The 12,734-nt window shown below is 47.5% G+C and overlaps 1 protein-coding gene across 1 annotated transcript in view; it reads right to left on the bottom strand.

The window, feature by feature from the left end:
* Positions 1–242: 242 nt before the first annotated feature.
* The window catches only part of AGPAT2 (1-acylglycerol-3-phosphate O-acyltransferase 2), a 32,201-nt gene continuing 19,709 nt past the window's right edge, over positions 243–12,734 (bottom strand). The window contains exons 3-7 of the mRNA XM_083424026.1: positions 11,240–11,373; positions 9,215–9,390; positions 7,287–7,382; positions 5,634–5,706; positions 243–4,986 (exon numbers count right to left, since the gene is read on the bottom strand). Coding sequence (XP_083280152.1) covers positions 4,820–4,986; positions 5,634–5,706; positions 7,287–7,382; positions 9,215–9,390; positions 11,240–11,373 — 646 coding nt within the window. The 3' untranslated portion in view covers positions 243–4,819. The remainder of the gene's footprint in view (positions 4,987–5,633; positions 5,707–7,286; positions 7,383–9,214; positions 9,391–11,239; positions 11,374–12,734) is intronic.

The raw sequence follows: 12,734 nt of genomic DNA, 5'->3' as shown, positions 1-12,734 counted from the left end.
ATTTTGGGGGTGGGGGAAGGTGGAATAAGGCTCTGTTGGATAGATGTGATAATCCTAGTATGAAATTTCAAAGTCATACCGTTTTAAGGCCAATCATTTCATCTCGAACCATTAAATACATTGCTGGGTGGGGAACATCCAGCCTAATTGTGCAAACACCAAGGGAGCATTTCAGACCTCTTCCCGCTGCCCCAAACAGCAAAGCTCTTTCTGCAAAATGAACCACGCCACATCAGAGACACTTCTCTTTAAATAAATTGTGCTTTATAAAAATCAGACCACACATTTCCCCCCCTCAAAACGTCAAACACCAACAGCATGCAGCCACTGATTGCTAGAGGCATTTATTTCTTTCCCTGTCCCCCATGTAGAGGATCTGTGCATGAACGCAGCCCCAGTCCTGCAGTCAGGGTCAAACACAGTGTCCCGGATTGCACAGTCCAAGGAGGTCCCCATTAACATCCCCCAAAATGATCACTGGAAAAAATATATTTAGCCTGGAAGTGGAACAGTTTGGCCTGGAACAAGCAGCTAGTCCCTAATCTTGTCTTCCTAACACAAGTGGTCAGAGGGTGACAGCCCCCCCATCCCTGGCCACTTCCTGTACATAAACACATGGATCTGACCCACACTTTGATTTGTCTTGCTACTTTCCCTCTGGAAAACCCACTCCTTGTGCAGCAAACAGCCATTTGGTTTTCTTTGACTTTTGAATCATGGTACAGTTGTACCTTGGTTGATGAATGGAATCTGTTCCAGAAGTCTGTTCAACTTCCGAAAACGTTCAAAAACCAAGATGAGGCTTCCGATTGGCTGCAGGAGCTTCCTGCGCTCAATCGGAAGCCGTGGAAGCCCCGTCGGACGTTCGGGTTCCAAAGAACGTTCACAAACCGGAACACTCACTTCTGGGTTTGCGGTGTTGGGGAGCCAAAACGTTTGAGCTGTAAGGCGTTCCGTATATACTTTTGTTATACTTGATTATACTTATACAGTATAACCAACTGTATAAGTAGTTTATACAGTGTGGACAAGTTATCGAGCTACTGAAAAGGACAACACCTTTATGGTTATTTCCTATAGAAGCTAGTATAGAGTGGGTTTTCCGTGGAAAAGCAGTGGGGAAGATAGAAGACCACTCTGACCCATGGCTAGGAAGCCCTCAGAATGGACTATGAAGGTTTGGCCACATCAGCTGCTCATCAACATGGTACCCTCCAGGTGTTCAACAGCAACTCCAATCACCACTGCAGAACATTTGCCATGGGAGTCTGGGAAGGGCTCATGGGAGTTGGGGAAACAAACAGCACCTGAAGGGCACCAGTTTGCGGACTGCATCATCTGTGCCAAAGCATCTCAGCTGCCCAAGTTGGGGGGGGGGGGTCCTGTGTCTTTAATCTTACACTCCTAACTTGAAACAGAGAAAACCTCTAGGCTTTATCCAACTACAGCCATGGAAAATCAAGTTTGTTCAGTTGGTCTAGGGCTAATGCTGGATACAGTCCTTTATTTCCTCCCACCCAAAAATGCTTTCAAGGGGTGTGACTTACTTGCAGCCTTGCCCAACTTGGCACCCTCTGGAATATCAGAGTTGAACTCTGAAGTGCCGTTGGTCCCATGGGCATAGCCAGAGAGGGTGATGGGGGCTGAGAGTCCAGCAACACCTGGAAGGTGCAGGCAGGTGGAAGTAGTTTTCCCTATTCCTCCAGCTTGAGTGGGGTTATTAATCAAACTTGGTGGAAACTGGCACAGCTGTTTTGAAAGGCAGGCAGGCTGCAGAGAATCTGCTGGGTTTTGCAGTTTCAGCAACTGGGTGCCCTGTGCCACACTGCCCTGCCCATGCCCAGCCACAGAGATGAAGACTCCAGCGCTCACCTGCCGCTAAGCAAGAGAGAGACCACGGCCACATCCTATTTGTGGCTTGGAAACAAAATTATCACTTGGAACTGAGAGCCAAAAAAGCAGAAACTTTGCCTGGGCTGGACGCTTTTGCCTAAGTTGCCTTTGTGCAAACATGTTTGTAAAACTAGAACAAGTCTTGTAAAACAAACACACCCCAGAAGCAATTTGGTTTTCAAGCCTCCTTCTGTTCTTGGAGTGAGGGGGCAGCTCTGCTCAAGGGCCTATGGGCTTCTTTTCCCTTATTTTCCCTGAGTGCATTCCTGCTTTATATGTGGAACAAGAGGGCAACTGAGATAAGCCCCACTTGCTCTGAAGAGAGGGTTGAGCATGGATCAGGACCTGCTGATGGCCCTTCAAGTCCATGCTGAGGACACCCTTTACACAAAGAACTTCGGAAAGTGTGTGTGTGCCTTCTTTTAAGCAAAAATCCATTATTATTCCCAGGGTTGTATTTGGGTGGGAGGGTGGTACTGTGTCCTGGTTGATGACACCCAAATAGAGAAGGGTACCCCCCTCAGCCTGGGTGGGGGCGGGTACCCTCTGGATGGTGTTGGGATGCCACCTCCCATCAGCTCTCAGTCAAGGTCGCCAAGTTTCAGAGATGATGATAATAAGTGTTTGAAGTCTGAAACATGGAGGTTGGCACAGGCTGCCCCCCTTCATGGTGCAGAAGGAAGTGCCCCACCAGTCACCATGTTAACAGGAGCAAACCCCCCCCCCCCCCCGTACTGCCAACCTGTCTACAGATCTTGTGCCCCACACTTAATGCTTTGGGTTTTTCCCCAGCTGAAAGAGAAGCACTCAAGTGCTTGGGGAGATTTTTCAGTTTCTCAAATCCTATAGCTATTAACAATATTATTTTATTTTATTTTTTTCATTTGGAGAAAATACATCTGCTCCAAGGTTGCGCACCTGTTACAGGCACTCTTGAAGAGCAGCTGGTCTTTTAGGAATCAGAGCGAATCTGTACACACACAGCCCTTTCAACAAAAACAGTGCCCAAAATTTCCCCAACTTGCCATCTAAGAACATTAAAACATAGCATGACCTTGAGCAATCCCTGCCCATCTGACGAGCCAGTCCAGTTCACCACACACCTGTTCCCTATAATGACACCCAAACTGATGATTTGTGCCCAGAGATGGTGAACTAAGCAGGCCACGAACTCAGGCCAGAGGGACACACTCACGTGACAAGGCCCCCTCCCCAAAGAACACCAACAAGTCTAGTTCGTGGGCATTTCTTATGTATGAAAGAAGTGCCGAATAACACCTGTGGCCCTCCAGATTTTGCTGGAGTGGAACTCCCATCATTGTTGTCTTTGACCACTGGCCATGCTGGCTGATGGGAAGCCCCAAGAATCTCTGGTGGGTGAGCAGGGTTAGCTACCTGCATAGTGGAGCTTGCCCAGATTGTGCCCTAAAAACAGAATGGAACAAATCCTTTGGAAGTATCGCCCTACACAAGATCACAAGATCCTGGCCAAGAGACGCTGGCCGTGGGATCACACCCCTGAAGCAAAATGCAAATGCGAGATTTTTGCTGGGTCCACCTGCAATTTCAACTTACTGGGAGTGTTTCCCTTCCTTTAAACAAAAGAAGGCAGGCAGTGCAGGGAACTTAGCCAAATGTTTAAGCAAATGCTACCCTGCTCTTGAGTGAGTTTGAGCATCATTCTGGCTACCAAACTCCCATGACATGTACATCCATTTGACGTCCGCTGCTCCCAACAGATGGGGAGATGTCACTTGCTTGCCATCATAATGATGGGCCTTTGGCCTGACCTCATGGAAGGCTAACATCTGTAGCTGTCCAGATGTTGACGAGACTACAATTCCCAGCATCCATCACTGTGGTTAGAGCAGATGGAAATCCGACTACATCCAGATTCCCCCAACCCTGTTAAAAAGCAAGGATGACTTTCCAAGTTAACAGAAACTCTGGTATTTGAAGCCCAAAGCTCTCCCACCTCCAATACCCCTTTCCCAGAGACATTCCCCTCCACAACATAAAACAGAGAACCAACACAAAAGGACAAGCTAAGGTCGCCCGTTTTTGCAACTCCAATGGAGACCCTCCATCCCTGGAGTTTCACAGAGACCGTCCTCGGTGGGGTTCCCCCTCCAACCCATCCTGGAACTGCACCCAAATCCCCTAAAGTACATATGATTAAAATGATAAAAAGCCAGCACCTCCCGTTATTACTACTTGTTTCTGTACAGAAACCCATTTCGGGACATTGCTCCCACCCAATGAGAAGTGGGCCCCAGACTGTTGGAAGTGAACTGATATTTAGGAAGGGAGACATTGCGTGTCTAAGGAATGTGTGTGTGGAAAACACATACCCCAAGCAGTGAAAAACCTCCACAGGGTTGAGAGACATTATTTCATAATTCCCTGTCCAGTTATACAAACTTGAGGCAAAGTTGTTAACACTGTTCTCAACCTCCAAAGGGATTGGGGGCGGGACCTAGAGCCCCATGGAGATGGGGCATGGCTGAAGGAACAGTAACCCTATAACATAGGGAATGGTTGAACAGGTGAGATTCAAGCCCTTTCAAGCAAGCAAACGAGAGAGAGGGGGGAAAAAATGAACACATTTCTGCCTGGATTTTGAACAGTCAAAGGGGCTTTCCCCCAAAACTCCGAAGGGTCACAGCAACAAGTTGGAGAGTTTAATCTGTGCGTTGGTGGTGGCTGGTCTGGGGAAGGGAAGCCGAAGACGAGAACAGGAATGATAATGATAGATATACGCAGAGGCGTTCCCTTCCCCATCTCCCTTTCCCTAGGACTTTGAGGAAGAGTTTGCAAACTTTCCCCCTCCATCCTAAGCAAAGAAGAATCACCGCAAAGTTTCGTTTTTGGCAACAGGTCGTTTCGAAAGGTGTGCATCTTTTGCACTGGGGCCTTCAAAAAGTTGTCACTGTGCAAGGCTGGATGCCTCTCCGTTGACTTCACTGGTCCTCCCCGACAGCCTGAGGAAGGTCGCCCTCATGCTGCTGTAACATCTGTCGGTGAGGTCGTCAACGTCCATGGCAGTCAGACCCTGGGTTGGGATGGGGGGCAAGACTTCGACCTGGATTTTGCCTGGTGAGGGTAAACAAATTATTTATGTATTTATTTTGTCAAATTTATACATTGCTTGACTGTAAAAAAACAAAACAAAAAAACCAAAAAAAACCACCAAAGAGGTTGTAAAAAAAGATAAAATAACTAAATTATCAATGAGAAAAAACCAATTATTTAAGACTTCCGAAAAGTTAAGATAACAATACACTAAAACCAGCTTAAAAGTGGCATCGACTTTCTAAACATCTGGGCAAGCTTGTCTAATCAAAATGCTTTTAGCAGGTGCCAAAAAGAGTACTACAAAAGTCTCTGTCTGATGTCAATAGGCGGGGAGTTCCAATGTGCAGGTGCTGCCACACTAAAAAATGCCATCAAGTGCCTGGATAACTGGGAATGTTTAAACATTCTTCCTGGAAATCAGTAGTGAGAGATACAGACGCACCTTGCCAGGGAGGGCATTACACAAAACGGGGAGCCAACACCAAGAAGTCCCTGTCAATGGGGGCAGCCTCCAGTGGCAACAACCCCCCTGAATGAACCCTGAGAGGGCGTTGGAATATTGGCTAGTTTGTGCAAGGGTCCAGACCACCAGGCAGACCTATCCTTTTAAAAATAATGCACAGGGTGTGGGAAGAGGACAGTTTGCAGACCAGCCACTACCATACCTGATGTAAAGAGATTCTTCTCCGAATTGTAAAACGATAAGAAGGAGGAATACACCACAGGAATTACTGGGACCTGGAGACAAGAGAAGGAATGGAGGATGGTTAGCAAATGACCTCAAAGAGGTCTGCTATTGTTGCTACTGCATGCATATTAAAAAAGGATTTATACCCCACTTTTGGCCCTAGGATCCCTCTGGGTTCACAGATTTTGGCATGGGCATCTTCTGCAAGGTGACACTGATGCAACAGCAGTGCAATTAAAAGCAAGTAAGAGGCGACATGATAGAAGTTTACAAAATGTTGCCTAGCGTGGAGAAAGTGGATAGAGAAAAACTATTCCTCACTCCCTCCGCATGGCAGAACACCCAATAAAACTGAATGAGAAAAGAAAGTACTTCTTCACAAAGCGCAGAGTTACACTATGGAAGTGGCAGCAATGTCATCAGCGCAGATGCCTTTAAGAGAGGATTAGACAAATGAATGGAGGAGAAGGCTATGGAAGGGCACTAGCAGCCATAAAGGCTATGCTTCACCTCCACAGTTGGGGGCAGCAATGCTTCTGAATAACAGTCGCTGGAAACTGGTGGAGGTGTGAGGAGTTGTTGTTGCTTGTCCTGCTTGTGTGTTTCCCCATTTAGCCATCTGGTTGGCCACTGAGAGAATAGGATGCTGGATTAGATGGGCTATTGGCCTGATACAACTGCAGGAAGCATGATAGCTGAAAATGGAGCCTCCATGCTCAGAGGCAGTCTACCTCTGTTGTTGAGGAATAATGTCAGGCAGACCAACTCCACATTAAAAAGATGTCTGAAAACATGGCATGAAGGCTGGCAACATGAATCCCGCTGTGTGGGAATCCCATGCAGATGACAGCAGTGCCTAGAGACAGACAAGCTGTGCATCCATATCAGTGACCAGTGGAGGAGAAATGACCGCTGGTATGACCACAGAGAAGAAATGCCACGCTGCACCTGCAGCATAACAACCAAGCACCTTTGTCTGCCCCAGCTGCAACAAAACATGTCTCTCCTGCATCGGTCTCTACAGCCACAGCCGGCACTGTAACCCTCCAAAAGTTTGACTTCACCCACAAAGGCGCACTCTTCTATTGCTTTCCAAATTTCATGCAATGAAAGGGGGTTTAAGGGTGGCACTGTGGTCTAAACCACTGAGCCTAGGGCTTGCTGATTGGAAGGTCGGCGGTTCAAATCCCCACGATGGGGTGAGCTCCCGTTGCTCGGTCCCAACTCCTGCCAACCTAGCAGTTCAAAAGCACACCAAAAAGCCAAAGCGTTTCCATGCGCTGCTCTGGTTTTGGTGTTCCGTTGCACCAGAAGCGGCTTAGTCAGGCTTGCCACATGACCCAGAAAAACTGATTGCGGACAAACGTCGGCTCCCTCGGCCAGTAAAACGAGATGAGCACCGCAACCCCAGTTGTCTGCAAATGGACCTAACAGTCAGCGGTCCCTTTACCTTTAAAGTGTGGTAAACTAAGGATTAATGGGAAGTTGTGTAAATACTAAATACAAGCAAATCAGGATGAGTCTTCGTTTGCTTGTAACCACCCCATAAACAAGTACGAAATGCTGAGTAAAGATGGGGCAGGGTCTCTAACCACTGTGCATGCTTTGCATGAACAAATCTGTTGGTTACCTGTGTCTGAATGGCAAGATGAAAAGCTCCCTTCTTGAATGGCAGCAACTCCCCATTCCCGTTCCTGGTACCCTCTGGGTAGATCCACACCTTGACCTGTGGAAAGACACATACAGCTCTCAAAGTCAGACAGTGTGTCCTAGTGGTTAGAGTGTTAGATCATGACCTGAGAGGCCAGGGTTCAAACCCCCACTCTGCCATGATGCTTAGAAGGACTTCAGCTCCTCAGAGCTTTGGTTCAAACCTTGTGTCTCCTATGAATTCACTTCACTTTGTCTTAAGAGAGTAATATCCCTCTGTCTACCATCTGCTACAAGATCGTAGAATCATAGAATCATAGAGTTGGAAGAGACCACAAGGGCCATCGAGTCCAACCCCCTGCCAAGCAGGAAACACCATCAGAGCACTCCTGACATATGGTTGTCAAGCCTCTGCTTAAAGACCTCCAAAGAAGGAGACTCCACCACACTCCTTGGCAGCAAATTCCACTGTTGAACAGCTCTTACTGTCAGGAAGTTCTTCCTAATGTTTAAGTGGAATCTTCTTTCTTGTAGTTTGGATCCATTGCTCCGTGTCCGCTTCTCTGGAGCAGCAGAAAACAACCTTTCTCCCTCCTCTATATGACATCCTTTTAAATATTTGAACATGGCTATCATATCACCCCTTAACCTCCTCTTCTCCAGGCGAAACATGCCCAGCTCCCTTAGCCGTTCCTCATAAGGCATCGTTTCCAGGCCTTTGACCATTTTGGTTGCCCTCCTCTGGACACGTTCCAGTTTGTCAGTGTCCTTCTTGAACTGTGGTGCCCAGAACTGGACACAGTACTCCAGGTGAGGTCTGACCAGAGCAGAATACAGTGGCACTATTACTTCCCTTGATCTAGATGCTATGCTCCTATTGATGCAGCCCAGAATTGCATTGGCTTTTTTAGCTGCCGCGTCACACTGTTGGCTCATGTCAAGTTTGTGGTCAAGATGGGAGACAAGAAATAATTCTGGCCCACCCTACAGGATTGTTGTTAGGATTACAGTGGTACCTCGGGTTAAGTACTTAATTCGTTTCAGAGGTCCGTTCTTAACCTGAAACTGTTCTTAACCTGAAGCACCACTTTAGCTAGTGGGGCCTCCTGCTGCCGCTGCGCCACCAGAGCACGATTTCTGTTCTCATCCTGAAGCAAAGTTCTTAACCCAGGGTACTATTTCTGGGTTAGCGAAGTCTGTAACCTGAAGCGTATGTAACCTGAAGCATATGTAACCTGAGGCACCACTGTACTGAGATGATGTCCTATAAAGCCAGTGTGGTTAGTGTCAGACTAGCACCTGGGAGACCATGGTTCACATCCTCACTGAGCCTTGAAGCTCACTGGGTGTGACATTGGGCCATTTACTGTCTCTCGGTCTAATCTATCTCACAGGGCTGTTGTGGGGATTAAATGTGGGCTAGGACCTGAGAGACACCAGTGTTCAACTCCTCACTTTGCAGTGAAGTTCACTGGAGGTGACTTTGGCTGACAGTCACTGCCTCTCAGTCTAGCCTCCCTCACAGGGTCGTTGTGAAGATTAAATGAGGCAGAAGGGAGAACCAAGTACGCCATCTTGAGCTCCTTGGCCGGGGGTAAGAAGGATATCCACGGAAGAATAAACATAGAATAAAGTCAGAAGGACCACCTGTGTGTCACTGCATGCGCTCATTGCAGGACCCACCGCTTGAGTTTAAGATGCCACAGTTTAAATACAATGAAATAAAGGATAACTGTCCTTCTCACAAGTGACTGATGTACACAGATAATACTCTGTAGGTTTCATTGAGTTGATCAGCGGCATTTTAGTATAAAACCAATAAAATATTCTACTGGAGGCAAAATGCCACAACACAATCCTCAAGCGCATGCTAACATATTTGCAACCCGCCTCCTGCCTGCAACTCACGTTGTCTTTCATCATGGCTTGGCCCACTCCGGCCATCACAGACTTGGCGTTGCTGGTTCTCTTCCGGTTGATGAAGATGACACCACCCAGGTACATGATGAGGCCCACGGTGCCAAAGTAGAGGAGCTCCCGCTTCGCGATCTGGACGCAGCGTTCTGGGAGGATCTCCATCAAGCCTAAAAGGACAGGAGAGCAGGCGGGATGCTGAGTTCTGCTCTGTGGTCCAGTATGGATCCTCTCCCTTTCCATTATCAGGGAGTCCCCATTGCGGCAACACAGGGAAGGTGTTGCGGCAACACAGGGCAGGCACAGTGTTAGATTTGGACAGGGAAGACTCTGCTCGTGCCTGACCTACCTTACAGGGCTGATGAGAGGGTTACCAGTTCATTTCTGGGCCCAATTCAAGGTGCTCACTTTAGTGTTCAAAGCCCTAAAGCAACTCAGGATCCAAATACCTGAAAGACACCCTCCTTCCCTACAGACCCTCTTGGGTGCTGAGGTTAACAGAGAGGGTCTTCTTTGTGCATAAGGACCCACTTCATTTTTATAGTTGTATGTTGTTTTAAACTGTTTTAATTTTGTAACTCGTCCTGGGGCCCAGGGGTGAAGGGGAGGTAACAAGCAAGCAAGCAAGCAAGCAAGCAAGCAAGCAAACAGGATAAACCTTGCACATCTTTCAAAACTATGTTAATGCTTTGATAGGATCTAAACCAGGGGTCAGCAAGGTTACCAGATGATGGGCCGGTCCACATTCCGTCCTTCGGAGGATGGGCTGGAGCGTGTGTGAACGTGCGCACTTTTGGGTCGGGGGAGCGCCCGTGCACACACGCTATTTCCAGTGCACATCCAGGTCAGAGGAGCACCTGTGCGCATGTGCACAGACGCCATCAACCCAGAAGTCAGTCCCTGCGCTGCGCCGGTAAGAGCGGGCTAGGGGGGCAGCAGGGGTCGCAATGGGTTGGTTAGACAAGCCCTGTGGGCCGCTACCGGCCCATGGGCCTTAAGTTGCCAACCCCTGACCTAAATTTAGAAGATGTAGAGATGTGCAGGGTGTCCTTTTGTCGAAACTTTCAACTTTCGCAGGATTCACTGGACAAAAGGTTAAGAGTCACATCTGCTGTAATACTCAGGTCCTAGACTATGGCTCCACCCCCCACCATCATGCGACCCCTTTATGGGTTTCTAATAGAATGCAGCCCTCAAGTTAAAAAGGGTTCCTTGCCCTGATTTAATCTTTAGACATCTGTGCTTGAGCAGCCAACAGATATTCAGTCAACTAATATATATTTTTTAAAATGTCTTACAGTGGACCTAGCTGCAGCCATCTGTGTTCTAATTAGATCTAGGCTTAACTTCTGTTACGAGCACTGTATGGGGCTGCCCTTATAGATGGCTCAGAGACTTCAGACGGTTTTAAAGGCAGCCGCCAGACTTCTGATAGGGGCACAAAATGCCTTTATCATCTCCACTGTATTGCTGGTTGGTGTGCTTAGGTGCTCAATTCAAAGCACTGTTGTTGTTTTTGTGTGTGTAATTCTTTAAAGCCCAAAATGCTTTGGGACAACAATTATTTGGAAGGCCATTTGTACACATTTCAACCTGCCTGCACATTAAAGATTGGCAACGTTGGCCCTAGTCATTTGCCCTCTGCCTTTGGGTAGTGAAATTGGTGGGGAATCTAGAGAGAGGGTGCCTTTTTTAGTGGTGGTTCCACAGCTTTGTAGTTCATTGCTATTTGTTGCCTGTTAACCTCTTGAACATCGCCACAAACAACTCTTCGAAAAAGGCTCTGAATACCATGTTTCAGGCAGTCTGTGCAATGAACTGTATTTTATATTCTGGGCTAGGTGCGCCCTGGTTGTTGTTGTTGCTTAGTTACTGCTGCCTCACTTAGCTGTTCAACTTTATACAAATTATGTTGCATTTTATATTCTGTATTTCTGTTCTACTCTGGGAAAATGTCATTATCCTGTGAACCAGTTTTGAGTGCTGGGTCAAGGGGAAGCTTCTTCTGGCTATTCTCACCTATCATGTCCAAGATGCTTTGATGGTTCGAGACGATGACACAGGGCCCCTCGACCTCAAAGTGCTCTAGGCCCTTCTTTTCAAACCTCAGCCCATATAAGTACTTGAAGCTCCGGACAACATTTTTGATGATCCTGTGGGCAGAAGAGGAAATGAGAGGTCAGGTAATGGGAGCATTTTAAACAAATAAAATCACATGCAAAGCGACTGGAAAAAAATGTTACATGCCACCCCAATCTCCAAATAGTGAGAGACTCCAGGGATTCCAAGTGCTTAAGCATGGGTTTGGATTCCTTGGAATGAAGGTCAGTGGACCCTGCGGTGTCTTCAGGATATGTGATTCTTTTTACACATACGCACAACCTGAGCATAGGATGGAGGGGCTCATAGCATTACCAGAACCAGTGAAGGCGGTGAAGGTCCTGTGTGAGTGCCTGGAGGCAGTTGGAGGATGGATGGCGGCTAATGGATTGAGGTTGAATCCTGACAAGACAGAAGTATTGTTTTTGGGGGACAGGCAGGTGTGGGGGACTCCCTGGTCCTGAATGGGGTAACTGTGCCCCTGAAGGACCAGGTGCGCAGTCTGGGAGTCATTTTGGACTCACAGCTGTCCATGGAGGCACATGTCAATTCTGTATCCAGGGCAGATGTCTACCAGCTCCATCTGGTACGCAGGCTGAGACCCTACCTGCCTGTGGACTGTCTCGCCTGAGTGGTGCATGCTCTAGTTATCTCCCGCTTGGACTACTGCAATGCGCTCTATGTGGGGCTACCTTTGAAGGTGACCTGGAAACTACAACTAATCCAGAATGCGGCAGCTAGACTGGTGACTGGGGGCGGCCACTGAGACCACATAACACCAGTCTTGAAAGACCTACATTGGCTCCCAGTATGTTTCTGAGCACAATTCAAAGTGTTGGTGCTGACCTTTAAAGCCCTAAACGGCCTCGGCCCAGTATACCTGAAGGAGCTTCTCCACTCTCATCGTTCTGCCTGGACGCTGAGGTCCAGCACCAAGGGCCTTCTGGCAGTTCCCTCACTGCAAGAAGCAAAGCTACAGGGAACCAGGCAGAGGGCCTTCTCGGTAGTGGCACCCGCCCTGTGGAACGTCCTCCCATCAGATGTCAAAGAGATAAACAACTACCTGACATTTAGAAGACATCTGAAGGTAGCCCTGTTCAGGGAAGTTTTTAATGTGTGACATTTTAATGTGTTTTTAATCTTTGTTGGAAGCCGCCCAGAGTGGGTGGAGTACGTATAAATAAATAAATAAATAAATAATAAATTATTATTATTATTATTATTATTATTATTATTATTATTATTATTATTACAACGCCAACAAATCTTGCTTTTCCATTAGTCACAGCTTTGGATCCAACACAAAGCAAGCAAGTCTCTGCATCTCCAGCTTCCAGGCTGCTTCCAGCTCAGCTCATAACACACCTCTCTGGCTCTTGTTTTCCCCTTGCAAGTAGGTGAAAGGGGTGGAGGA

The sequence above is a fragment of the Podarcis tiliguerta genome (assembly GCF_965153285.1).
Source record: "Podarcis tiliguerta genome assembly, chromosome: Z".
Classification (NCBI taxonomy): domain Eukaryota; kingdom Metazoa; phylum Chordata; class Lepidosauria; order Squamata; family Lacertidae; genus Podarcis; species Podarcis tiliguerta.
This window is presented reverse-complemented; position numbering and strand designations above follow the sequence as displayed.